Source organism: Cetorhinus maximus, chromosome 7 (assembly GCF_964194155.1).
Source record: "Cetorhinus maximus chromosome 7, sCetMax3.hap1.1, whole genome shotgun sequence".
NCBI classification, from domain to species: Eukaryota; Metazoa; Chordata; class Chondrichthyes; order Lamniformes; family Cetorhinidae; genus Cetorhinus; species Cetorhinus maximus.
This window is the reverse complement of record NC_135885.1, coordinates 83,763,790-83,789,578: the sequence shown is the minus strand read 5'-3', so window position 1 is coordinate 83,789,578 and position 25,789 is coordinate 83,763,790. Positions and strand designations below refer to the sequence as shown.

At 41.2% G+C, this 25,789-nt stretch overlaps 1 protein-coding gene across 4 annotated transcripts in view; it reads right to left on the bottom strand.

Moving 5' to 3' along the window:
* amotl1 (angiomotin like 1) overlaps positions 1-25,789 on the bottom strand; it is a 148,013-nt gene that overhangs the window by 62,333 nt on the left and 59,891 nt on the right. For all 4 annotated transcript variants that reach the window (XM_078545779.1, XM_078545780.1, XM_078545781.1 and 1 more), the window contains 2 exons: positions 20,971-21,244; positions 3,160-3,304 (listed from right to left, as the gene is read on the bottom strand). In XM_078545779.1, the coding sequence (XP_078401905.1) occupies positions 3,160-3,304; positions 20,971-21,244 (419 nt within the window). The remainder of the gene's footprint in view (positions 1-3,159; positions 3,305-20,970; positions 21,245-25,789) is intronic.

Below are 25,789 nucleotides of genomic sequence, written 5' to 3'. Positions count from 1 at the left end.
GTGGCCACCGCACAACCATTGTGGAGACAAAGTCCCACCTTCACATTGAGGATACCCTCCATCGTGTTGTGTGGGACTACCACCGTGCTAAATTGGATAGATTTCAAACAGGTCTAGCAACTCAAGACTGGGCATCCATGAGATGCTGAGGGCCATCAGCAGCAGCAGAATTGTACTCGAACACAATCTGTAACCTCATGGTCCAGCATATCGCCCACTCTACCATTACCACCAAGCCAGGGGATCAACCCTGGCTCAATGAAGAGTGCAGGAGGGCATGCCAGGAGCAGCACCAGGCATACCTAAAAATGAGGTGTCAACCTGGTGAAGCTACAACACAGGACTACTTGTGTTCCAGGCAATAGAAGCAGCAAGCGATAGACAGAGCTAAGTGATTCCACAAGCAACAGATAAGATCTAAACTCTGCAGTCCTGCCACATCCAGTCGTGAATGGTGATGGACAATTAAACAACTCACTGGAGGCAGCGGCTCCACAAATATCCCCAACCTCAATGATGGGGAAGCCCAACACATCAGTGCAAAAGGTAAGGCATCTGCAACAATCTTCAGCCAGAAGTGCTGAGTGGATGATCTATCTCACCCTCCCCCGGAGGTCCCCAGCATCACAGGTACCAGCCTTCAGCCAATTTGATTAACTCCACATGCTATCAAGAAACTGCTGAAGGCACTGGATACTGCAAAGGCTATGGGCCCTGACAATATTCCGACAATAATACAAAATACTTGTGTTCCAGAACATGCTGCACCCCTAGCCAAACTGTTCCAGTACAGCTAAACACAGGCATCTACCCAGCAATGTGGAAAATTGCCCAGGTACGTCCTGTACAGAAAAGGCAGGGCAAATCCAACCCGGCCAATTACCTACCCCCCATCAGTCTACTCTCTATCGCTGTCGCTGCCTCCAGTGAGTTGTTTAATTGTAAAGTGATGGAAGTGGTCATTAACAGCGCTATCAAGTGGCACTTATTTAGCAATAACCTGCTCACTGACATTTAGTTTGGGTTCCATCAGGGCCATTCAGCTCCTGACCTCATTACAGCCTTGGTTCAAACATGGACAAAAGAGCTGAACTCCAGAGGTGAGGTGAGAGTGACAGCCCTTGACATCAAGGCCACATATGACAGTGTGGCATCAAGGAGCCCTAGCAAAACTGGAGTCAATGGGAATTGGGGGAAAACTCTCCACTGGTTGGAAGCACAAAGGACGATAGTTGTATTTATTGGAAGTCAATCATCTCGGTTCAACGACATCACTGCAGGAGTTTCTCAGGGTCATGTCCTAGGTCCAACCATCTTCAGCTGCTTCATCAATGACCTTCCTTTCATCAGAAGGTCAGAAGTGGGGATGTTCTCTGATGATTGCGCAATGTTCAGCACCGTTCATGACTTCTCAGATACTGAAGCAGTCCATGTCCAAATGCAGCAAGACCTGGACAGTATTCAGGCGTGGGCTGAGAAGTGGCAAGTAATATTTACATCACACAAGTGCCGAGCAATGACCATCTCCAGCAAGAGAGAACCTAACCATTGCCCCTTGATGTTCAATGGTGTTACCACCACTGAATCCCCCACTATCAACAGCCTAGGGGGGTTACCATTGACCAGAAACTGAACTGGACTAGCCATATAAATACTGTGGCTACAAGAGCAGGTCACAGGCTGGGAATCTTGCAATGAGTAACTCACCTCCAGACTCCCCAAAGCCTGTCCACCATCTACAATGCACAAATCAGGAGTGTGTTGGACTACTCCCCATTTGTCCAGATGAGTGTAGCTCCCACAACACTCAAGAAGCTTGACAACATCCAGGACAAAGCAACCACTTGATTGGCACCACATTCACAAACATTCACTCCCTCCACCACTGACACACAGTAGCAGTAGTGTGTACTATTTACAAGATGCACTGCAGGAATTCACTAAGGCTCCTTCAACAGCACCTTCCAAACCCATGACCACTACCATCTAGAAGGACAAGGGCAGCAGATAAATGGGAACACCACAACCTGAAAGGTCCCTTCCAAGTCACTCACCATCTTGACTTGGAAATATACCCCATTCCTTCACTGTCGCTGGGTCAAAATCCTGGAGCTCCCTCCCTAACAGCACTGTGGGTGTACCTACACCACATGGACTGCAGTGGCTCAAGGCAGCAGCTCACCACCAGTTTCTCAAGGGCAACGAGGGACGGGCAATGAATGCAGGCCCAGCCAGCGAAGCTCACACCCCGTGAATGGATTTTTAAAAATCAGTTGTATGTTATTATACAATATATTGTATTTGCTGTTCACAACGTGGGGCCTCCTCTACATTGGGAAGACCAAACGTAGACTGAGTGACCATTTTGCACTGACCATTTTGCACAACGCCTCTGATCAGTCTGCAAGCATGACCGCAAACTTCCTGTCGCTTATTATTTTAATTCTCCACCTTGCTCTCACTCTGACCTTTCTATGCATGGCCTGCTACAGTGTTCCAATTAAGCTCAATGTAAACTTGAAGAACAGCACCTCAAACTTTCTTCTCAGCACTCTACAGCCTTCTGGACTCAACAGTTTAGATAATAACTTCTGCCTCCATCTCGTTGTGTTTTTTCCACTGGCTTGTTTTTTCCTTTATCCCTTCATGTTGCATTTCAGATGGTCGCTATATAGCCATTCATGCCTCATCTGGACACAAACTTTGTCTCTTACTATACCTATTACCACCCTTTGTTCTTCTTGCACCATACCCTGCTGCTACTGGCTTAAAAACTTACATTTCTATTTTTCTTCAATTCTGATGAAAGTACATTGACCTTAACTCTGTTTCTTTCCACAGATGCTTCCAGACCTGCTGAGTATTTGCAGCATTTTTGTTTATAAGTCATGCATGTGGATGTTGGGGGTAAAAGCTAATGAACTAAACAGTAAACTTACCCAAACGGTGGGAATTCCAGATTTTGGGCCAGATTTTGATGTAGCAAGGCAACAAACAGTGCCTGACATTATCTTACTGAGGTTCTGACATCTTATTGTGCATTATCTCAAGAATTAAAATTAATCTGTTTTGGAGCTTGCTTCCAGTATAGGCAGATGCTCAAAATGACCAAATCTCTGGGCTTAAAGTTGTTTTTTTCACCTCCCCCCAAAATAATACCTCTAAGGTCCCTGTTGAAGTCATGCAGCCTTCGTATTTCCCCTTCCAATTTATTCCTCATGGCTTTATCCAGAGTCTCTCGCTTGGTAGTGGACTTCACCAAGTTCTCGTGGGCTTCTGAGATCCGCTGGATTTCCATTTCAAACTGTAAAAGAATACAAAAAATAGTGCAGCAATTGTTAGGTCCTGTCTCCAGTCATATACATTTACTTAATGGAGCTATTCAGAGACGATAGCACATGATTTTCTTGTTAAAAACATGTACATGTGACTTCATTAATGTAACTCGATATCAAAAACTCCTTTGAAGCTTATGCAGCCATATCCAATGATTTAGAAAAATCAATTACATAACTGCAAATTTTTAAGTGGAATGAAGGGGAATGCTTGTTTTCATACCAGATGATAGCAGGGGAAACGAACGGAAGGCTACACATTCTTATATTGTTATAATCGGGATGGGAGGAGTGCGCGTATGATCCAGCCCCACTGCTCTGCAGACTGTACCATTGATTTAAAAGTTGAATTTTCTCACCAAAATAGCTAATCGTCTATTTCCCCTACTGGTGCCCAGAATAAAAGAGTCTTCAACCAGTCTTTTTTCAATAAACTCAGAACGATTGTTTATTATAAAACAAAACTTCTTTTCAACAAGTTGCAAGTACTGGTTAACACACAATTGTAATCAGGAAGTATAACTATCTATCTCTCCCTAAAGAATCCCCCCAGCACACACAAAGGATAAAGAGATAGAGTCTCTCTGCAGAGATGGGCTTTAGAGGATGGGCAATATAAAATAAAGGATACATTTCGCACGGTCTTGACACTGTAGACCTGGAGTTCCCTTTTGTGAAGATGGGCCGCTGGTCCTGGTGGATGTCTGGAAGTTCTCACCAGCTGGTCACAGCTTTGCAGGTCAAAATGCAGACCACTTATACTCAGATGAGGGTTCTCTGGCAACAGGTTGATAGCCACACACAATTTGAGGCAGGGTAGAGAGAGAGAGAGAGAGAGAGAGAGAGAAAGCGCCAGTCAGGGTAGCCTTCCTTCCTCAGCTTGTTCCCCAACAAGACTCCCTTCTAAACCAGCAGGTTCAAAACTTGAGTTTTTTTCCCCTCTGCCACGTGATTTCCAGCAAGTTACTAGCCTTTGCTTTTCTTCAGTATTTTCCCCATCATTTAAAGTGATTACAAAGGTTAGGTGATTTCTTTGAAGAGGCCTACTTGTTGACAGTTCCAAGGTGAATTTATGACTTTTTAAAAAAAAATCCCAGGTCTGCATCCAAATGTACAGATCATGCCAAGTCCTTCCATTTTGTAAAAGAAAAATTCAGTCTTGAGAGGTATGATTCCAACAATAGCTAAATGGATTTGAATGAGAAGCTTTAATTGAATGCTTCTATACATTCAATTTTTTTTTTATAGTGGATAACAACTTAAAATCATAACAATGTCTGGCTGGATTGAGGAATGGGCAGTATCGTAACAATGTAGGATAGTCTAAACTGTCCTGTAGAAAGGAGTAAATGCTGATGCCATAATCAAAAAAGTGGGGTAGAACTATTTACAATTTTCATTTTACTTTCCAACAATGATCCTTATAAAGATCACAGTGGGTTTGTACTTCCAATTAAATCTTTAAACTTACATATTGCAGTGCACCTACAGAACAGAACTGGCACTTTGACAAAATATAAACAGTGAAGTCCTTAAATGTGTTGGTTGTTTATAAATGAACATGTCCCTAAATGAGTGTTCCCTGGAACAAATATGGATTTAGCAGCATTGAATGAGTCTGGAATAAATTCACCTTATAAACATTTGATTATATATGAAGAGATCATTAATAAGTCTGCATCAAAATTAATACAGATTCTATGGGGCAAGAAAGGACATTTGGAATGGATCAGAGCGAGTGAGGGACAATAAGGACTATAAATAGGTCTGCGTTGGAGTTGGCTGGGAATGATTTTGGACAGGGTACAGCAGACCAGATACAACTCTCACATCACTTTTCTGATATCTTTCACTCCCTTTGCTCCAGCCTGGTATATATTACTAGCCTCGCCTCCCTGCGCAACCCAACCTCAAAAAATCTAAGAGAGGGACAAAAACAAAAATAGCTGGAAAAACTCAGCAGGTCTGACAGCATCTGCGAAGAGGAACACAGTTAACGTTTCGAGTCTGTATGACTCTTCTTCAGAACTAAAGAAATATAGAAATGCGGTGAAATATAAGCTGGTAGAGGGGGGTAGGACAGGTAGAGCTGGATAGAGGGCCAGTGATATGTGGAGACAAAGGAGGGATCGCCAAAGATGTCATAGACAAAAGGGTGTTGACGGTGGTGATATTATCTAAGGAATTTGCTAATGGTGACATTAAGGGTAGAAAGCAGGACAAACAAGTGGCAGATAGTCCTAGTGGGGGTGGGGTGGGGGGGAAGGAATTGAAATGGGCTAAAAGGTGGAGATAAAACGATAGATTTAAAAATAGGTGGGAAAAGAAAAATATATTTAAAAAATATAAAATATTGGAAAAAGGGGGATTGAAAAGGGGGTGGGGATGGAGGAGAGAGTTCATGATCTGAAGTTGTTGAACTCAGTGTTAAGTCTGGAAGGCTGTAGGGTGCCTAGTCGGAAGAGGAGGTGCTGTTCCTCCAGTTTGTGTTGAGCTTCACTGGAACATTGCAGCAGGCCAAGGACAGACATGTGGGCTTGAGAGCAGGGTGGTGTGTTGAAATGGCAAGCGACAGGAAGGTCTGGGTCATGCTTGCGGACAGACCGAAGGTGTTCCGCAAAGTGGTCCACCCAGTCTGCATCTGGTCTCTCCAATGTAGAGGAGACCGCATTGGGAGCAGCGAATGCAGTAGACTAAATTGAGGGAAGAGCAAGTGAAGTGCTGCTTCACTTGAAAGGAGTGTTTGGGCCCTTGGACGGTGAGGAGGGGGGGTGGGCGGCGGAGTAAAGGGGCAGGTGTAACACCTTCTGCAGTTGCATGAGAAGAGAGGGACATTGAGGTAAGTTTTTTGGAGTTCCCATCCATGGGATGATATCTCACTTACAGCCAGCATATATCAGAAGATTACAAGTGCGCAACTGCAATTTCTTATATGGGTTCAAGGTATTTTACCACCAGTGCAGACTTGGAAAAGTTAGGCTTTTGAGTATTATCTATAACGTGGTATTTGTGGGAACCACATCAACACTGAAGATACATGGAAAAGAGAGGTGTGGAAGGACTTATAGAGGAAAAAGGAGACAAAAGCAAAGAGCAAAAGAAAGGGGCAGAGTCACCACAATGCAAAAAATATGAAGTTGAACAGAAAGGGCAGGGTGCAGGTGAAGGCAAAGTCAGAGAGATTGACACAAAAAGGATGAACTAGGCAGGAAGCACAGAAATAGTTATGAGAGATTTTTTTTGTTAGTGTGTATTGCCAAAGAAGATCAAACAAATTTAAAACATATTGGGTCAGAATTGTAGCAGGGCAAGCATCTGCCATTAGTTAGGCTTGCCCTTGCCTGTTTAATCACAATATGATATTTTGCACTGCAAGTTGCTAAATGTGCAAGCTGCTAAAGTAACTGGGCATCAGGAACCTGAGTGAACACAATTCTGTATCTCCCTAACCAAGCAGACTGAAAGGTTGAAAGTAACAGCACATGAACTAAGAAGGAAGTGCAAACTGAAGTGGGTGAATTCAGTCAATTCACATATAGACGTAGAAAAGAGAGAGAGAAAGGAAAACTGGATTAAGAGAGAGAAAAAAGACAAGAAAAGCAAAAATAATAATTTTTTAAAAAATCTCCAACAATAATTAAAACCTTTAGGAATAAGACTCCACACTTTTCAATGCCAGAGCTATTGTGTGGCTGTATTTGCTATTTATTACATCTTTAAAAGGGTACTTAGAGACAGAAATAGATAACATTTAACTTTCCGTGCTGAGTTTAGTTCACATCTACTGTGCACGTACAACAATTTCATACCATTTAATGCATTTGAATGGGGAACCAGACAGCAAAATGCCATTTTTACAAAACTAATGGTGAAGCGCCATATATGCTATCCATCTGTGTATAACTGCACATCTGCCCTCATCTGAAGTTGCTGTAACATTTGTGCATAAATAAAACCAAGTACCATTAGCATCGCTATCATTTGGACAGCAAAGTATGGCCCATTGCGTAATGAGGTACAAGACTCATGTCATTCTCTCTGTATCAGCATGAGCCATGTCACAGGAGCTGCAATGATATTTAATTTTAAAAAGAAGTGAAAACTAACAACTTGCTAATATACAGGCAGTACTGAAAAGGGAAACAAATTGATATCTACCTTAAAAGAATCCAAGCTTTAAAGAAAGCTTGAAGAGTCTGGGAAGGAGAAAGCACAGTGGAAATATTCAAGTATCAGGAGAAAATGTGAGACTGCAGGCATATGATTTCCCTACTCTGTCAGTTGTCAAAATTACACATGTAGCAAATGTTGATGACTTGAGAAGCTGGCTGAATTCTAGAACAATACTCCAACTGGGTAGTCCTAACGATGGAATTGTTGCTTTAGTGTTCCAAAGCACAACATTAGCTCAAGTAGTGGGATCAGCCTCATCGTATTTGTTTTATTTAGATCATCATTCATAGATGCAAACAGCCTTCAAATAACATACGCATAGCTGACTGCTGCATAGTTAAAATATCATGGGTGCAGACTACATTAATATACAGGGTCACATCTTTAAGATTAAAAACCATCGGAACATTCATGGAGTAGAATCCATGCCCATGCATGTGTGTATTAAAGTTGATCTGATGTGGGTTCCATTTATAACTTCCTAGACTCTCAGGAATACTGCCAGTGAAAGATCTATGGTGCCTTCCCCCTCTTGCCATCTCCTTTCCACTGGAAAGTGATAAAGGTAATTGTCTGAGCAAACATGGCATCAATCATTTGGTTTTAAAGTCAACTGGCTCAACTGCAGATGACCCCTTTGATTGCCTGGAAGTGATCTTGTATATAGAAACTTAATGTTCTTGTGACCTTCACAGCTATGAGAAGGGGAACCCCAATCATTGACGGGGTCTGTAAATCAGGTTCCAGCATTGTCCTGTGCTGCCTTGGCAGTGAAGTGGAAAGGCTAAAACAGCTGTCATGTGTCATACCCAGATAGATGGGAGCAAACACATTTTGTAAGATGCTTTTGCTCATGAGGACACCAGTTTACAATACAATGGGAACAGTCAAAGGGATTCCCATACTTGCAACTTCATCAGCTTAACATATTGCAGGCTATAATATTTTTTATTACTTACTGCTATTGGAATTGTCATTCTACTTTCTTCTTTCATATCACAAGAGTCTAAGATCTTGGACTAGATTCCTCTTGGCTCTATGGTTGTGCTTTAGGAATGCAGATCCACGTCATCTAATTAGCTAAAGATGCCCCATCAAAACATCCTTTGTGTAAGCAATGTTGGGGGATGGGTAAAACACCACTATACCAAGTTCATGCTTCAATAAAGACACCAGAAGCCTTGATATTTTCTATAAAAATGCTTTCCGTGCACTGATGACTACTGGATGCCAAGTAACCAACAATGCATGTTTTCAGTCAAGCATGAAAAGGAACTGTGCCTGGTTTGTGCACTATGATTCATGCTTGCTAAGTTGACACAGTGTGCTGCACTAAAACAAGGCACAAGGTATGCAATTGGACAGATTCATTGCTAGCTTCAGTGTAGAATTATATCAAATTAATGAAACTGTTGTCATGGGTCTTCAATTATAATACCTTTCTAGAAAAATGATCTATGTTTGCATTTTACCCATTAGACCCAGAAACATAAGCTGCGTTTTTCAAAAATTCTGAAATCTCTGTCCAGCCGTAGCTACTAATTATTCAGATTTTTCAATGTCTTTTTGGAGAAATTCCAATTATCCATACTTGAGATTCCTGGGAATCTAAAATAAACACTAGCTTCTATCAGACAAAAATCTCTGAAAATGACAGGCACTCATAGGGTTAAACTGGTTACATTAAGTACTCAGCCTATATTGATAATCAGTCTTCATAATTAAATATGGTTTGGCCTAAAAATGTAATGTTTGTAGCAACCAGCTTCTGCTAGATAGACAAGGCCTCTGGACAAAACTAAAAGGTCTGCAAATTTGCAATTAATCTGATTTTGTTTGGTCCTGATAAATATATTAGTTCCAGTTCAGTCTGACCTATTATGATAGTTGTTGAGACATGGTGTACTGAACATGTATACGAACATAAAGCATGAAACAAAAGTTATTCATTCAACACAGTGAGAACACTCCTTCTTGCAGAATAAAGAATTAAAATCTCAGCACAAGAGGGGGCCATGTAGCCCATGGTGCCTGTGCTGGTGCTAACTCCACAAAAGATCTAACTGCCCTAATCGCTACACACAAGCACAGACATTTTGACTGTGATCATTCATCCCCTGTGGGATATAAAGTTATTTGATGTGAAATGGCATTTAAGAGGGAATTTTTTAAAAAAACCCAAGAACTTTGCTTTCCTATGCTCTCTCTCTCTCTATATATCTGATGGCCTCACCTCTGATCAGCTGACTCAGTGAGCAGAAACTGGCATCCTCTGGTTCTGGATGCTGATCCTGGTGTAAAAATGGCTTGCACCATAGGTGATATTGAAAATTGTGGTTATCTTAGGAATGGACACATCCTCAGAGGTGTAAAGTGCAGAAATGATTTTCTTTTAACACCTCGGAGACCACCTGTTCTTTTTTATTAACACTTACCTCCTCTCCTAAAAGACTTAGGGTAAATTGTTCTTTTCACCGTTCTTTTACTTTATCCAGTAATCTGCCTGCATTGATTGAACTAGATTCACAGTATATATTCAACCACAGAAAACATTACAATGGCACCTAATTCAATGTCCAAACACATATGCATTTTTCCATGCCAGAATCACCGGATGGACACAGGAAAACATGGTTGCTTCTTGCCCCCTGCTCCTTGGCCCAGGAACACTGAGGCCAATTTTAGCACCCTACTGCCATTCTGGTGGAGATAAGATAATTAAGCAGGGAACTTATCTTGGACCAGTTGTTCTAAATGGCTCAGTTCCAAAAGTGGTCAGTGCATATACTATATGAGCCACTAGAGAACAGAATGTACAAACTCAAGAACACTCAAGGGCAAAAAAAAAATCAATCATCCTACCCACTAGAGCTCATCCTTCTAGTCCTCTCAACTCTCCCAACCCTGTATTCAACTGCATTTTGAATGCTCCTATTGTACTGTCTTGCCAGTCACATCATTCCATTTGAGGAAAGAAATTCTTCCTAATATTTAAAATTTACTTTTCTCTGATATCCCTGTATTTCTTCTGAACCCACTAACCTGACTTATATCGATATAGTATTTTGAATTTACTTTATATATACTCATCATTTTATATTTTGTATATTCGAATGGGGCTCCTTCCTGTCTCCCAGAATATAATGCATAAGCATCTTTGATTTTTCTCCTAGCTCATCCCCTTTACTTGGGATCATTCTTATTGTATGTCTCTGCATCGTCTCCAATGTATGTACATCTTTTCTGTGGCACAGTGATTAGAATTGAACAATGCACATAAAGTCTTGGTGGAGCCTCCCAGCGGTGTATACTCTGTATTCTAGATACCTTTTTAACTGCTTTGCCAAATTGTCTAGACAGTGAAAATATTGAGTCTTCAAATATTCTTGGGTCTCTTTCTGGGCTAATTCTAGTCTCTCAATTTTTCCCAAGCCACATATTATTTTCATACAATTGGCAACAGTTAACAAATAAATTTCATTTCTTTGCCTATTTACATTATCAAGCAAAATGTTTCTACAAATCTTTAATTGTATTCTATCTCTGTTGATCTTTCTAGTTTAGTGTTGTCAGAAAATCTGTTTTAGTATCCTGGTCATTTATGCAAACTTTTGAGCATCAACATGGATAAATTATTGCACTTTTGCCTAACTCACAAGGTCAAGCACTCGAGCCTCACTCCAGGATTTAAATACATAATCCAAGTTGATGCTTCAGTGCAGTGCTAAGGAGTACCATATTGCTGCAGGTGTTGTCTATCAGATGTGACACTAAAACATAGCCTGTTTGTTCAGGTGAATCCCGAAATGTGACACAGGTGAAATCTGTGGCACATTTTGGAAAAAGCAGGTGAGTTCTCAACTGGGAGGCTGGAGTTTAAGAAAATGCATCTTGAAAATACTGAAAATCTGGTACTGCCAAGCTAGCACAGACAATAAGATCACTGAGGGAGTTGAATCTCTGCTATTCCAGAAATTCACTGGGTTCATAGTAGGAGCCTGCAGTGCATTATGGGTCCCATCCATTGCATTGAGTTGTTCAGCTTTTCTGAAGACAGCAGTATTTCCGGAGAGAGAAACAGAGTTAACATTTTGAGTCCAATATGACTCTTCTTCGGAACAGTTCTGAAGATGATTCATATTGCACTTGAAACATTAATTCTGTTTCTCTCTCCTGAGATGCTGCCAGACCTGCTGAGCTTTCCCAGCACTTTGTTTTTATTTCAGATCTCCAGCACCTTTTATTTTATTATCTTCTGAAGATGATATTGGTGACTTGTCAAATACACAACATCCTGGCGGAAGGAAAAAAGCACCTTTCATGACCACAAGCCATCCCAAAGTGCTTTACAGCCAATGAAGTGTTTTTGAAGTGTATTCACTGTTGTAATGTAGGAAACACAGCAGTTAATTTATGCACAGCAAGCTCCTATAAGGAGTAATGTGATAATGACCGGGTAATCAGATTTTGCAATTTTGATTGATTGGCAAATATTGGCCAGGACACCAGGGATAGCCCTCCAGCACTTTGTAAAAAAAATTGCATGGCACTTTTTTGAAGTTCATTGGAGAGGACAGTTGGCACCTCGGTTTAACATTGTATTTGAAAAATAGCACCTCCAACACAGCAGTGCTCCCTCCGTGTTGAGTTTTGTGCTGAAATTGTGGAGCGGCACTTGAGCTCGCAAGATTCTGAGTCAGAGGTGAAAGTGCTACCACAGCTAATACTTCAGTTGCTTAAAACCCCAGTTCCAACTTGGAAGGAGCCAATGGTAGAAAAGTTAACAGCTGCACTGACTTTGATAGCCGCTGGTAGTGGCATTTGGAAACTTGATCTGGGTTGCAGGTCATTGCAAGGGGTTTTTTTTTTTAAAAAAGAGGAACAGGTGATAAAGGCATACATCTCTTCACTCAGCCCCTCAATATTTGCTGGATAATTATGGAGGAAGACCATATTGAGTTAGCCTCATTCAAGTATGCAGCACTCTCCTTTGCTGTCTTCTGTTAGCCTCAAATCCAATAAGTAAACACGTGCTGCTAAAACGATACTATGATGAGAATGTCATCCCTCTGGCAATTTGAAAGACATTTCTGTAGCTCACCAAGACAATAAAAACACTGACAAATGTAGACAAACCTGAGATACAGAGATACAGGCAATGTTATCCAGACAGTGAGAACCTTTTAACTGATCATTTTCCCTGACTGTGTTGGCACATGACTCGAGCACACCTCAATTTACCTGCATGTAAGGTACAATGATGGAAATCATGTTTAAAGGGGTGGAAACTATAGCAAATTTGGACATCTTATGCAGCCATACGTGCCCATGATGGGAAAATTATAGGAAGTGTTCCAATCTCATCCAGACCGAAGATTTACCATGTTGTAAACAGGTGCTGCCCAAAAATGCAACCCTCAAAATGGAGATATATTCACATAACAGCCTTTTCTCAAGAGATGGGTTTTCAGCCTCAATTTCTAAAGTGAACACTTTTAGGACATACTCATTGTTTAATTTAGAGGACAGTCTCCCATAACATTAACAGTGTGAGACTGGCTAACAACAACAGAGTTCTCTTGCTTTACTAACCAGAATATACCACATTGTAGAAGGGATCAAAAGAGTAAGAATAGAAAAAATACAAAATAAATAAATCAGACTTACTGGATTAGCAAAGGCCAAGTCAACAATTCACTACAGGGATGGAAAAAAAAGGTTAAAACTTTTTGTTTCTTTGAATACTTTCTTGTGCTCAAGTTTAGTTTCCCCTAGCTCCATGAAATTTTAAAGTAAGCCAAGATAGGAAAGAAAACCTGTGTTTGCCAAATTTATTGAATGACTATTTGGAAAGCATGCATATGTAACCCATATGAAACAGATACTGTATCACCAATAGAGGCACAGCTTGTTATCTGGACTATATTTCTTGCTCATCAAATCCTGCAGCTGGTTAGGATTGTTTTTTATAACATGGGCTTATGTCAGATTTCAAACCTGTTATTTACATTACCTTATCAAATTCTGACATCCATCATGCTTTACACAATTCAACAGCAAGATGTCTGGCTTGTGACTTTTTCCACAATGATCACCCACCCATACCATGCCCCTGATCCCCCTGTCACCCTCATCATTGCTGGTTTTACAGGTAGCAGGAGCTCAGTGCTGTATTTGCCATACTTCATATGTGACCCACAGCAGAGTCAACATGATTTTGTGAAAGGGAAATAGAGTCATAGTCATAGAGGTCTGCAGAACAGAAAAAGGCCCTTCGGCCCATCGAGTCTGCACTGGTCAAACAAGTACCTAACTATTCTAATCCCATTTTCCAGCACTAGGCCTTGTATGCCATGGCAACACAAGTGCACATCCAAATACTTCTTAAATGTTATGAGGGTTTCTGCCTCTACCACTCTTTCAGGCAGTGGGTTCCAGATTCCCACCTCTGGGTGAAAAAGTTCTTCCTCGCATCCCCTCTAAACCTCCTGCCCCTTACCTTAAATCTATGCCCCCTGGTTATTGATCCCTCCACCAAGGGGAAAAGTTCCTTCCTGTCTAAAATTATGAGGGGCATAGATAGAGTATACACCTCAATCATGTCCCCCCTCAATCTCCTCTGCTCCAAGGAAAATAACCCCAGTCTATCCAATCTCTCCTCATAACTAAAACTCTCCAGCTCAGGCAATATCCTGGTAAATCTCCTCTGCAATCATCCATCCTACAATGCAGATTCCAGAACTGCACACAATATTCTAGCTGTGGCCTAACCAGCATTTAATACAGTTCCAACATAACCTCCCTGCTCTTATATTCTGTGCCTCGGCTAAAAAAGGCAAGTATCCCATATGCCTTCTTAACCACCTTATCTATCTGTCCCACTACCTAAGGGACCGGTGGACGTGCACATCAATGTCCCTCTAAACTAGTGTAGAACAAATTTATTCGTGTTCTTTGAGGATGTAACAAGCAGGGTGGAAAAGGGGAACCAGTAAATGTAGTGTATTCAGATTTCCCAAAGGTATTTGATTAAGTGCCACATAAAAGGTTATTGTACAAGAGCTCACGGTGTTGGGGACAATATATTAGCACAGATAGAGGATTGGCTAACTAACAGAAAAGAAAGAGATGGGTTAAATGGGTCATTTTCAGGTCGGCAAAATGTAACTAGTGGACTGCCACAGGAAACAGTGCTGAGGCCTCAATCTATCTTAAATGACTTGGGTGAAGGAACCAACTGTATGGCCAGCAAGTTTGGCTATGATATAAAGATTGGTAGAAAAGCAAGTTGTGAGGAAGGTACAAAGAGTCTGCAAGGGATATAGTTGGTTAAGTGAGTGGGCAAAAATTTGGCAGGTGGAGTAGAATGTGGGAAAGTGTGAGGTTGTCCACTTGGCAGGCAGAATGGAAAAGCAGATTATTATTTACATGGAGAGAGAGCGCAGAATGCTGCGGTACAGAGGGATCTAGGTGCCCTTGTACATGAATCACAAGAAAGTTAGCATGTAGATGCAACAAGTAATTAAGAAAGCAAATGGAATGTGGGCCTTTTTTTTTTGCAAATGGAGTATAAAGTAGGGAAGTCTTGCAACATAGTGCATAGGTGAGACCACACCGAAAGTACTATGTACACTTCTGATGTCCAGAGGGATATACTAGCATTGGAAGCAGTTCAGAGAAGGTTCACATGGCTGATTCCTGGGATGAAGAGGTTATCTTATAAGGAAAGGTTGAGCAGTTTGGGCCGATACCTTATTGGAGTTTAGAAGAATGAGAGGTGATCTTATTGAAACATGTGAGATTCTGAAGGGGCTTGACAGGGTAGATACTGAGAAGGTGTTTGTCCTCATGGGGGAATCTAAAACTAGTGGGCAGAGTTTAAAAATACAGGATCTCCTATTTAAGACAGATTTGAAGAGGAATTTCTTCTGTCAGAGTGTCGTTTGTCTTTAGAATTCTCTAGCACAGAGAACAGTGGAGGTGGGTCATTGGATATATAGAAGGCCGAATTAGACAGATATTTGATCCACAAGGGAGTCAAGGGCTATGAGGGGGTCGGCAGGAAAGCGGAGTTAAGGACACAATCAGATCAGCCATGAAACAAAAAAAAAATTGCTGGAAACTCAGCAGGTCTGACAGCATCTGTAGAGAGAAAGACTCGAAACGTTAACTCTGTCTTTCTCGCCGCAGATGCTGTCAGACCTGCTGAGTTTTTTCAGCAATTTTTGTTTTTGCTTCTGCTTCAGACTTCCAGCATCCGCAGTATTTTGCTTTTATCCTTTTGCTTCAGATCAGCCATGATCTTACTGAAGGCAGAGCAGGCTTGAAGGGCCGGCTCATGCTCCTATTTCTTATGACGTGTGTGTGTTGGTATGCTTAATCAGATCTGTGAGAAAGAGCTGAGCTTCATGCCTTCACCTGAAATCCAGAGATGTTCATTTTCACTTGGCCCATGGGAAGAAAATCAGGAATGGGAGCCCTGGGTGATCATTCCAGACCAGAGATGCAAATAAAGATTAATATGTTCACATTTACGATTTTGTTCAAGATTTATCCTCGTGTAAGGGTGAAGTTCGAGCTGTCGTTCAATCACCTCCGCCTTAAATGCCTTAGTCCCCAATAAAACCATTATTCTTTCACCCTAGCTGTTTGCCCTGGTCCTCATCAAAGCTCCCCTGGGTCCAAGGGACACAGACTTGAACAGATATGGTGGACAACTGGTTTAACCATTCAGCCATCTAACCATCTGGCTGGATCACAAAAGGCACTATCGAATCCTGTTCTCATTCACTAAAACTGCTCATAATTCCAGAATTGTCCTGGAATGCAAAGATAACCCCTCCTCCCCCCACAGCTTCTGTTCTCTACTGCAAACCATCTTCTTAAACCCCACAATGGAAATGAAAATCAGGAACGATGCGTTAACAGGCAACTGATTCAACATCAACCAAAGTCAAAATGACCCCTAGTGCCGCTTTGAATTAGGTGCAGTAGAGAGTGCCATCTTAAACTGTGTTGATACTCATTGCTTGGTAAAGCTGGGATATATTCAAATAATGTTTAAGTAAAAAAACTTAAGGCCAGGATTTTCTAGCCCCACCCACTGCCTGGATCTTCCGGTCCCACCGCAAGTTAATTGGACTTTCAGCTGGCCCGCCCCACCCCCGCAGTGGATCCTGCCACGACAGGGCCAGAAAATCCCAGCCTAAGTATGCTGAAAAAGACACGTGTTGTCGAAGCTTTTCATCTTGCACTCATCAGGACAATTTGCAAGAATACCAAATTGTAATGGGAACACCAATTTGCTGATAATCTAAATAAAGAGCATGTCCCTTCAGCTATTCGCAACAGGCAAAATACTTACTGTACCAACCAGCCCGTGCTTGTAAAACTCAAAACTCTATCCAATCTTAGATGTGATTCAACGATTGGACAAAATTTACTAAACAATCCTGAGCGTGCCAAGAATTACACTGACAACCAATTTAATATTATCAGTCGAGCCCACAATGTGGCTTACTTACGTGTGCTAGAAGCTACATATTAATTCACAGGGTCCTGTCCTTTGCAGAAAGAAAGAACATGTACACACGTTGCGCATTTTTCAACTAAGCAAAATAGGTGACAGCCATTCCCTTGTTTATTCCCCAGAGCAATGCCTTGACCATCAGAGTCGACTTGCCTGGCTTGAATTTAAACAAAGCTTGGCAGTTAACTGTCAGTTATCAGTTAATTGGGGCATTCTCCATGGCAACAACGCCAGCAATCAGAGTCCACTTGTCAACCAATTAGCACTCTCTTCTCAGCAGTATAAATTGGTGTTCCCTTTACAATTTGGTATTCTTGTGAATTGTCCTGATGAGTGCAAGACGAAAAGCTCCGACAACATCTGTCTTTTTTCAGCACTACTCAAGTTTTGTACTACCAAACGACTATTTATAAAAACTTAACTGATTCTTTCCATTTTAAATTTAACATAAAACATTGTGCATATGTGTTTAAATAAGTAAATAACATCAAGGCTACAAAATTATAAATTTTGTGACTAGAAAATAGTACGAAAGCACGAACCATAAAACATAGCGGTGGATTTTGTTGGGGGAGGGGGTGGGGTGTATTACACACCCCACCCAGTAGAAAAGGAGGCCTTGAGCTGACCAACTTAAAAGAAGGCTGTCCCGCGGTAATAATACCCTGGCAGTGACCTTAAAGAGCTGAGAGTGGGACTTCGGCCCCTCAGGCAAAGGAAGTCCTGCTCGCGAGAGCAGCCAAACAATCTAATTGGCTGGCAGCTGAATAGTGCCAGCAGCCCCAGAATCCATAGCAGTCATTGCTGAGACTACAAGCAAACCAGAGGTGACAAGCCATACATGTCAGACTTACAGGCGAGCCTGGGAGTTTGGTCTGGGAGGGATTAGGGACCCAGGTGGGGGCATCAGTTTCTGGAGGCCGGGGGGAGGGGGAAAGCACAAAAAGGGTGGTACCATCTTTTGGGGGGTGGGGTTGGAGGGTGCCCCCAGTGGGCACAGGGCACCCCGGAGGAGTTATCCCTCCTGTCTTTCCCACCTTTTAACCTGGGGTTGTTATAGAGAGGGCTGGCCTCCTTCATTCTGCCTTCCCCAGCCACACACATTGAGGTGGAGTTGGAAACACGCCCTTTACTAGACATTAATTGGCCAAGTAAGGGCCACAATAGGCCTAAGGTGGGCATGCTGGCTGGCTGATACCTTACCTGCCCACCATAACCTGGGGGACAGCTCAGGGGTGGGCAGGGTAGCAACCTGTTCTATTTTATGTGCCCAGCCCTGGCAAAAACAGCGGCAGAGAACCATAAAATACCCCCAGAGAGGGAAGAATCCCCCAAAATCTTTGTATACTTTTTCACTAATCCCATTATAAAAGCCCAGTGCAGTTCAGTAATAATATGTTATGTTCAAAGAAGACTTTCATACCTGTGCCAGTTCAGCTATGTGCTAATTCCAGTTAAGCAATGTGGCCCAAATACACAAACATCTGAGGAAAAATTCTATTTTTGGTGTATGAACGCTTTACAAAATGAACACCATAATTGCAATGCAATTTCAATATCATACATCAAATGTAACATTAACAAACTGTACTTAACATTCGCAGGTCCTAGACTCTTTACAGTATAGGTGGGGGAGAGGAAGAAGGGGACAAAACAGATACCAGCCAGGAACTGTGGAGAAAGTTACTGAAAGAAAAGTTCAAGATGCAACTTTTGAAAAGTTTCAGGGAACCTTAATGCTGAAGGTTGTATCATTAATAGTGGAATGGATTAAGTGGAAATACGATGCACAGGTTGGTAAATTCTAACATTAGAAAGTACTAGTTTGCATTTAAAATTACCAGCACCACGTTTTTAGTGACATAGTTGGCATATTCCCAAAACTCTGACACTTTAAATTCATTAAGCAGGATAATTTATAAGTTTCTTACACCTTGACCATCTATTTATTTGGACTACATTAAACAGATATGGAACTGGATATTCAAAGCATGTAAAAATAATTACATTCATGTTTATTCTTCTAAAGTGACACACACACACCCCCAAAACATTTACACAGAATTAAAATAGAAATTAATCAGTTGTTTATGCAATTTTCAGGTGACCTTAAGAGTCTAACTCTTCCCAGTTTTACCCCCTCCTCTTCTGAAGACAGACAACAATATGGTACCAAAATATTTATTGTGTGTTATCTTTCCCCCTTCTTTTCTGACTCAAGTTGGAATATGTTTCCAATTAGGAGCATGAATAGTGACCAATATTTATTGTCCTTTGCTAAATTAGGGTTGCTGTTGCCAATTGTAGAGCCCTTAATACAAAGATAAGCTAACGTCATTAATTTTAAATCCCCCTTCACCTAGTCATAGCAACTCTCACTGACATGTCTGCTCTCGAGCACTGCTGCAGTGATAATGGTGGAAGATATAACTTTTGCGCAGGAGGGCATCCCACATCTGCAGGCTAATACTCATCTTGCTGCTGCTTCTATTACTCTTTCACAACTCAAGCTTCTGTCAGCCACAAAGTTAACATATACCACAACATGATAACACATATTGGGAAGCCACACTGAAACATGTGTGACTGATATTGTTGTGCTTGTTCCTTTTTGTGCTTTCCCAGGTGTCCCTGAGGGGCCAAATGTTGTAATCATGGGGTATGATGACCCCACCACCTCACAGCACACAGTACTTATTCCAACTGCTGCAAGTATTTGTATAGATACATTAAGACTGGGTTCTGATTGATTTCCAAATGGAAGTAACAGGTGAAATGCCAAGTGAAGTATATAGCATTAGTGGTGAGGAACAAGTGCAGGTGACAGTATAAGAGACTGAAGTGATTGGTTGGAGGACAGTTTAAGGCCACCTCATCAGCAAAACTGCAGGGTAGATGTTATCCAAGATCTGTCTACAAATGGATGATACTTTTTAAGCCCTATTAGTTTCTGGAATCATTTAAGAGGTGTGACGTTAAGTGTAGAGGACTTAGTACCTCTATCCATACAGTAGATTTTATCCACTTCGTACTACTTCATAGAACTGCTGTCAATACTGGAACACATGGTACCCTCAGGGCTACTGGTAACTGAAACCCTAAGTAGAGCTGTAGGTTCACTTTGGAGTCTACTAATTGACATAATAGAGATCTTCAGCTTTGCAACGTCATTGAGACTGGTCTTCTATGTCTTCCCCATATTGGAGAAATCAGCTAGACATGCGGGAGGGAGTGCCCAGTAGAAAAAGTAGGTACTGTTGAGAAAGTTCCCCTCTCAGAAGGCTCAATATCCATTTCACCCAACTGTCCATGCAAATAATCCGTGCAGAAGGCAATCCCAGACATGGTGCCAGCAGTTACAAGATAACCTTTGTGATTGAAGAGGAGATAAAGATCCAAGGAACACACCGCACCCATCATCTTATTTCCATCTCTCACTTGGACAGCAGCTTGAGAAGAACTAGATTAGACAGTAGGATACAGACATCAGCTGCTGCAGCTGAAAAATTGGGAATGCTGTGAATCAGGCAAGCCGCCCTTGCACATGATTTTCAATCAAGCCTTGCCCAACATGATTCCACATCAAGGCTTCAAGCACAGTTTTGGCACTTAACTTTTTTCAGTTACACAAAATATGAAATGGTGCAAATGAAAATCATTTGCCAGAATTATACTATACAATTATTTAGATTTCTTCTGATGTATTGCTTTTGCTTTTCTCACAATGCAACTTTAGTTTATATTGATTGTATTTGCTGTTTTCAGCATTAAAAAAAACCATTGCAGCTATGCTATTAATACCGTTTTAGAAATCCACTGGTTATATAAAACAGTATAAACAGCCATATGGCCAACAAATGCTACAAACACCTCAACAATGAACTATCTTTGGAACTTGGCTTGCATTCAATTTGAAATAAAGAACCACTATACCTTTTGTAGTTTTGCAGTTTTTTCATAGAAGCCTTCCAGCTCCTGGCGAAGGGCACGGTTTTCTTCTGATAATATCTCCACCATCTGCTGAGCTCGTGCCACAATTGCAACTGCATCAACTGAAAGCTGCTGATTTGACACAGGAGGTGGTTGAGATTGGGGAGGAGCAGGCTGCAACAGTGCGAGTTGCAACTGACTCTTTTCCAAGGAGCTCTGGGAAGACATAGGGCTGTGGTGCTGTGATGGCAGTGGTTGGAAAAATGCCTGGCATTGCCTGGAAAATCACAACAAAAATGAAAATCAATGGAATGGTACACAGCCACACACATGATGAATACTTCAGAATTCTAGCTACAACTTTAAAAAGTTGAAATCTCAGGGGTTACGGGCAGTTGCACTACATAGCATGACGACATAGCTGTCTAGGCCCCAAGCTCTGGAAATCCCTCCATAAACATCTCCACCTCTCTCTCCTCCATAAAACTTATCACTGTGACCAAGCTGTTTCATCACCTGCCCCATTATCCTCTTATGTGGTTTGATGTCAAGTTTTTGTCTGATAAAGTTTCTGCAAAACAACTTAGGAGCACAATACTGAAAGTCCACAGACCAGGCAGGACTCCCTCCATAATCAGTTCTCCGGTGTATCCAAATGTTGAGCAAGGCTACATGATCTAACCAATGTCCAATTTAGCTTACCTATTCTACTTTTCTGTTCCATCTTTCTGGAAATAAATTCTAGTTCTTGGATTGCTTTTACGGCCTTATTAACCTGCGTCACTGCCTTTTGCCTCTTGTGTATCTCTAATCAAAATTTCTTTGTTCCTTTACGCCATCTACATTTTTATTTTGTAAGTAAAATATGTGACATTATTTTTATTACTAAACAGTAATACTTCAGATTTCTGTTGAAATTCATTTGCCCATTCTGCAAGTTTATTAATATCATCTTGTAATTTGTTGCACTATTGACTATCCCCGACACCCAATTTAAATAGTTAACATGAATTATGAACAGTGGTCCCAGCACAATCCTGTGAGACCCAACTTTCTGCCTCGTGTCACTCCAAATAGCTACTGTTAGAAAATAGAGATAGTTTAAGTAAGTTATATTTATATTTGTGGGTGTTAGGAATGAGTTTTGGCTTTAAGGTTTAAGTTTGATTTGTATTTCTGTATCTGTGTGTTAAGAAAGGTCAAATTGAGTTTCAGTTTCACTGTTAAAAGGCGCTTGCATTTCTAAAGTGGCTTTTACAACTATAGCAGTTACAGTGGAAGGGTGGAAGAACAAGGGTGAAAGAATTGGGCTGTTGCCTAGCAACAGGAGTCCAGAGAGGCAAGTCCCTCCCACAGTCACACACAGGAAAGATGGAAACAGCAGCTTATTTTGGAAGCTGTTGGAGTTCAGTTGCCTTTGAAGATAGTTGCCAGGGTAGCAACCTGGATAGCAAGTTCCAAGCTAAAGAAAAACCCCAAAAATCCAGGGGAGTAGAGCAGGGGAAACTCCCAAGCAGACCTTCTAGTCAAAGGAAGAACAGGAACCTGGAAAAGGTCCTGTTAAGTGAAGTTAAGAGTGAGGGGCAGAAAGAAAGGCTCCAGATTTAAAGAGATGAAAGCTGCAGAAAGCAGATTTAAAACGATAACAGCTTGCAAGAGGCGAGGAGGTCCAAAGAGATGGCTGAAGGTCTGTGACTCTTTGCTGTGGGCGTGTGACGCAGTGGTACTGTTGATGGCTGAGTTGGTGAGAAAGAGTGCATGGAAGACAGCTTGAATGCATGTGGCGACCCAGGGGAGAGGAACATCGGAACAAGAGTTCGAAACCCCGGAGGTGAACCTTTGCGGAAGGCATCTGAGAGAAAGCATTGGTTTGGAAGAAGATTCTAAGGCGAGGTCTTGGAGACTGGAAATTGGAAACCCTTGTGTGAAGGATGGAGTGAAGTGAGACCAGTTGGCTCACTGTGTGACAAGTGTCTGGGGGAAGTTGAGGAGAGATCTATAGCATCTGGTTGAGGTGAAGTCTGTCACTTGATTTCAGAGTGTGGTGTGTCTGACCACAGGTTGCCAATTGGGTTACATGGGCTGTGTACTTAACTGTGAATGTTAGAGTATAAGATAGCTTTTGTAACTTGTTATCTCCTTACAAATCTGTATATAATCTGTAAAAGGTGTAGCTGTGGGTGAAAGAATATTGTAATATAATTCATCTTGTTTATGTTTTATTCTTTTATTAAAAGTTCATCAGTTGACGTCTGTGACTCTGTTCAGTAGCTACTCTCCACGTATCTAAACAAACAAATAAAAGTTAGGATCTATCAAGCTGGGTTCCAGTCTGGGATCAGGCTTGTCCAGGGGTAACCTCAGCTGGGATCATAACACTACCCTTTATCCCTACTCTTTGCTTTGTCTTGCAACCAGTGAGTTATCCAATTTTTCTACTTATCCCCCAACTCCACATGTTCCGTTGTCATTCATTACTCGATTATGTGGCACCTTATCAAACACCTTTTGGAAATCTAGATAAATTGCATTTACATTTTCAGTTACCTCTTCAAAGAATTCAGTGAGGTTGATTACGCAAGGCTTTTCTTTTTTGAAATCCATGCTAAACATCCCTCATTATATTTTTGGTTTCCTAGATTATTTTTCTATTCCTTCCTTTAATAGGGATTCCATTATTTTTCCTACTGCCAATGTTAAACTGACAGGCTGATCTTTCCCTAGACATATTCTACCTCCCTTCTTAAATGTCAGCATACATCAGTCATCTGGCAATACACATTTATCTAACAGATAATTAAATATCTATAAAAGTGTTTCTACTACCCTCTAGATTCTTTCAAAATATGCAGTTATAATCTATCTGGACCAGGGCTTTTATCCTCTGGGTTTTTTTTAAACTAACAGAGACCTGCAAAACATTTACAGTCGAATGATTATCTTTGGGTTATCTCCTTAGAAATCTGTAAAAGGTGTAGCTGTGGGTGAAGTGTTGCCCTAACACCCGTGGGCATTGTCATGGCCAGGACAACAAAATTTGGAAAGCTGATAAATGTCCGTCCATGACAGGGGCTGGAAAACCCCACCCTTTACTTCACAGTACTTCTTTAAATACTGGATTTCTAGGTAATCTTTCATCAAAAGCTTTACCAGAATTAAAACCTCTCACCATAGAGCTGTCCATGTATGAAAACAGGCCTAGGAATATAAATACAAATTTTGCCAAGAGTCTGGCCTTATGACTTGCGTATAGACATAGAATATAACAGTCTGATCGAGGACTGTTTCCTTCTGAGTTGAAAACACAGGTTTAGATCTGATGGTTTCAATGTCGCTCAAGGAATAAACACAATCTCCTTGAAATCTGAATGTTATAATTTCAGCATATATTATCAAAGAAATCAGCTTCCTAACAACCAATCTTGTTCTATAACAAAGTCCTTGCTTTGGTTTCATAGCAATGTTACAACTGCTCCTTCCTTGAATCTAAGTTTTTGCGGTGGCATACCCTTTGGAGTTAGACTGTGTAGAAACTCTGGACAGTTATCATTTTCTTCATCTACAGAATCAACACCAAAGTATTCTTTTAACTCACCTAACAGCTGTTCTGAAACATTTTAATTCAAATCTAGTGAATCTTCATTTTTAGCACAAAAAAATTATTCAAAAGCTATTCTATTAAATAATAGCCCCTGCCATTTTGCCCCATCATTTCATTTCATCTACCCTCATGTCTCCAGGCAGGGTACTGGTTGTTGGGCTCCCCTTACCTGCCGCTGTTTGTTCGTCATCAACAACCAGCAACCCCCCACCCCCCAACCCCACCCACCCCACCCTCCCCACCACCGCCTTCCTCATAACCCTTATAATGGGCCAGGCTGCAGCCACTGCAGAGAGATTTCAAGGAAGACTTCAGCAGAACAGGCAGGCTGAAAGCTCTAACTCTCTCTCTCTCTCCCGCTCTCTCTTTTAGAACAAGTGTATTACCCGGTTCAGAAGCCAACATTACTAGAAATCTACCAGTGAACCGAAGTCTCATAATAATTGCAACATCATCTACATATGATCACATCCACGAAATCTACTGACCTAAATCGGCCGCAAGGTTTAAAAATCTATGACTCAAGGGCAAAGGACCCTTAACCATAACATTCTTTTAAATTTTTTTAGTGAGCTAAAACTTAGCTTATCTCTGATACGTGTGTATGTGTATGCATGCGTCTAAATGACTGCATGAGGGCCGAATGCTTGACATTGTGCTTTATTATTTTTCCTGGTGCTTAATAAATTTGCTCCTTAACGCAAGAAAATCTTGTTTGATTGGCTCCTTATTGCTCACTGCATAAATAGCTAAATACATTTGGGTTCGGAAAAGGCATATCCTCATGAAAAAGAAACTTAAACCTTTGTTGTGACCAACCGAGGGGGCTGAAGAGCGGGAAGCCAGTTCACTCCTCCTCACCATAGACAAGCTACAGTGCAGAAAGTGGCCATTCAGCCCATCTTGCCTGCGCTGGCCAAAAAAGAGAGACAAAAATAAACTAGCTGTTCATTTTTAATCCTCACATGATCATAACACTTCTTAAGGATTCTTGGTGTCTTTAAGTTCCTTGTTAATTTTTTTTTCAAGTAATTTCACAAGTTGTTTCTCAAAACTAAAAATTGTTTTATTTAAAGATTAATTCCTCTCTATTTCTCCTTACCTCCACTTCCCTAATTTCCTATCCTATTCAGTGTACATTTCTCATCATTTCAACTGATAATATTTAGATAGGTTACCTACAATCCAATCCAAATGTTCTCCTTATGGGAGACTTTTTTC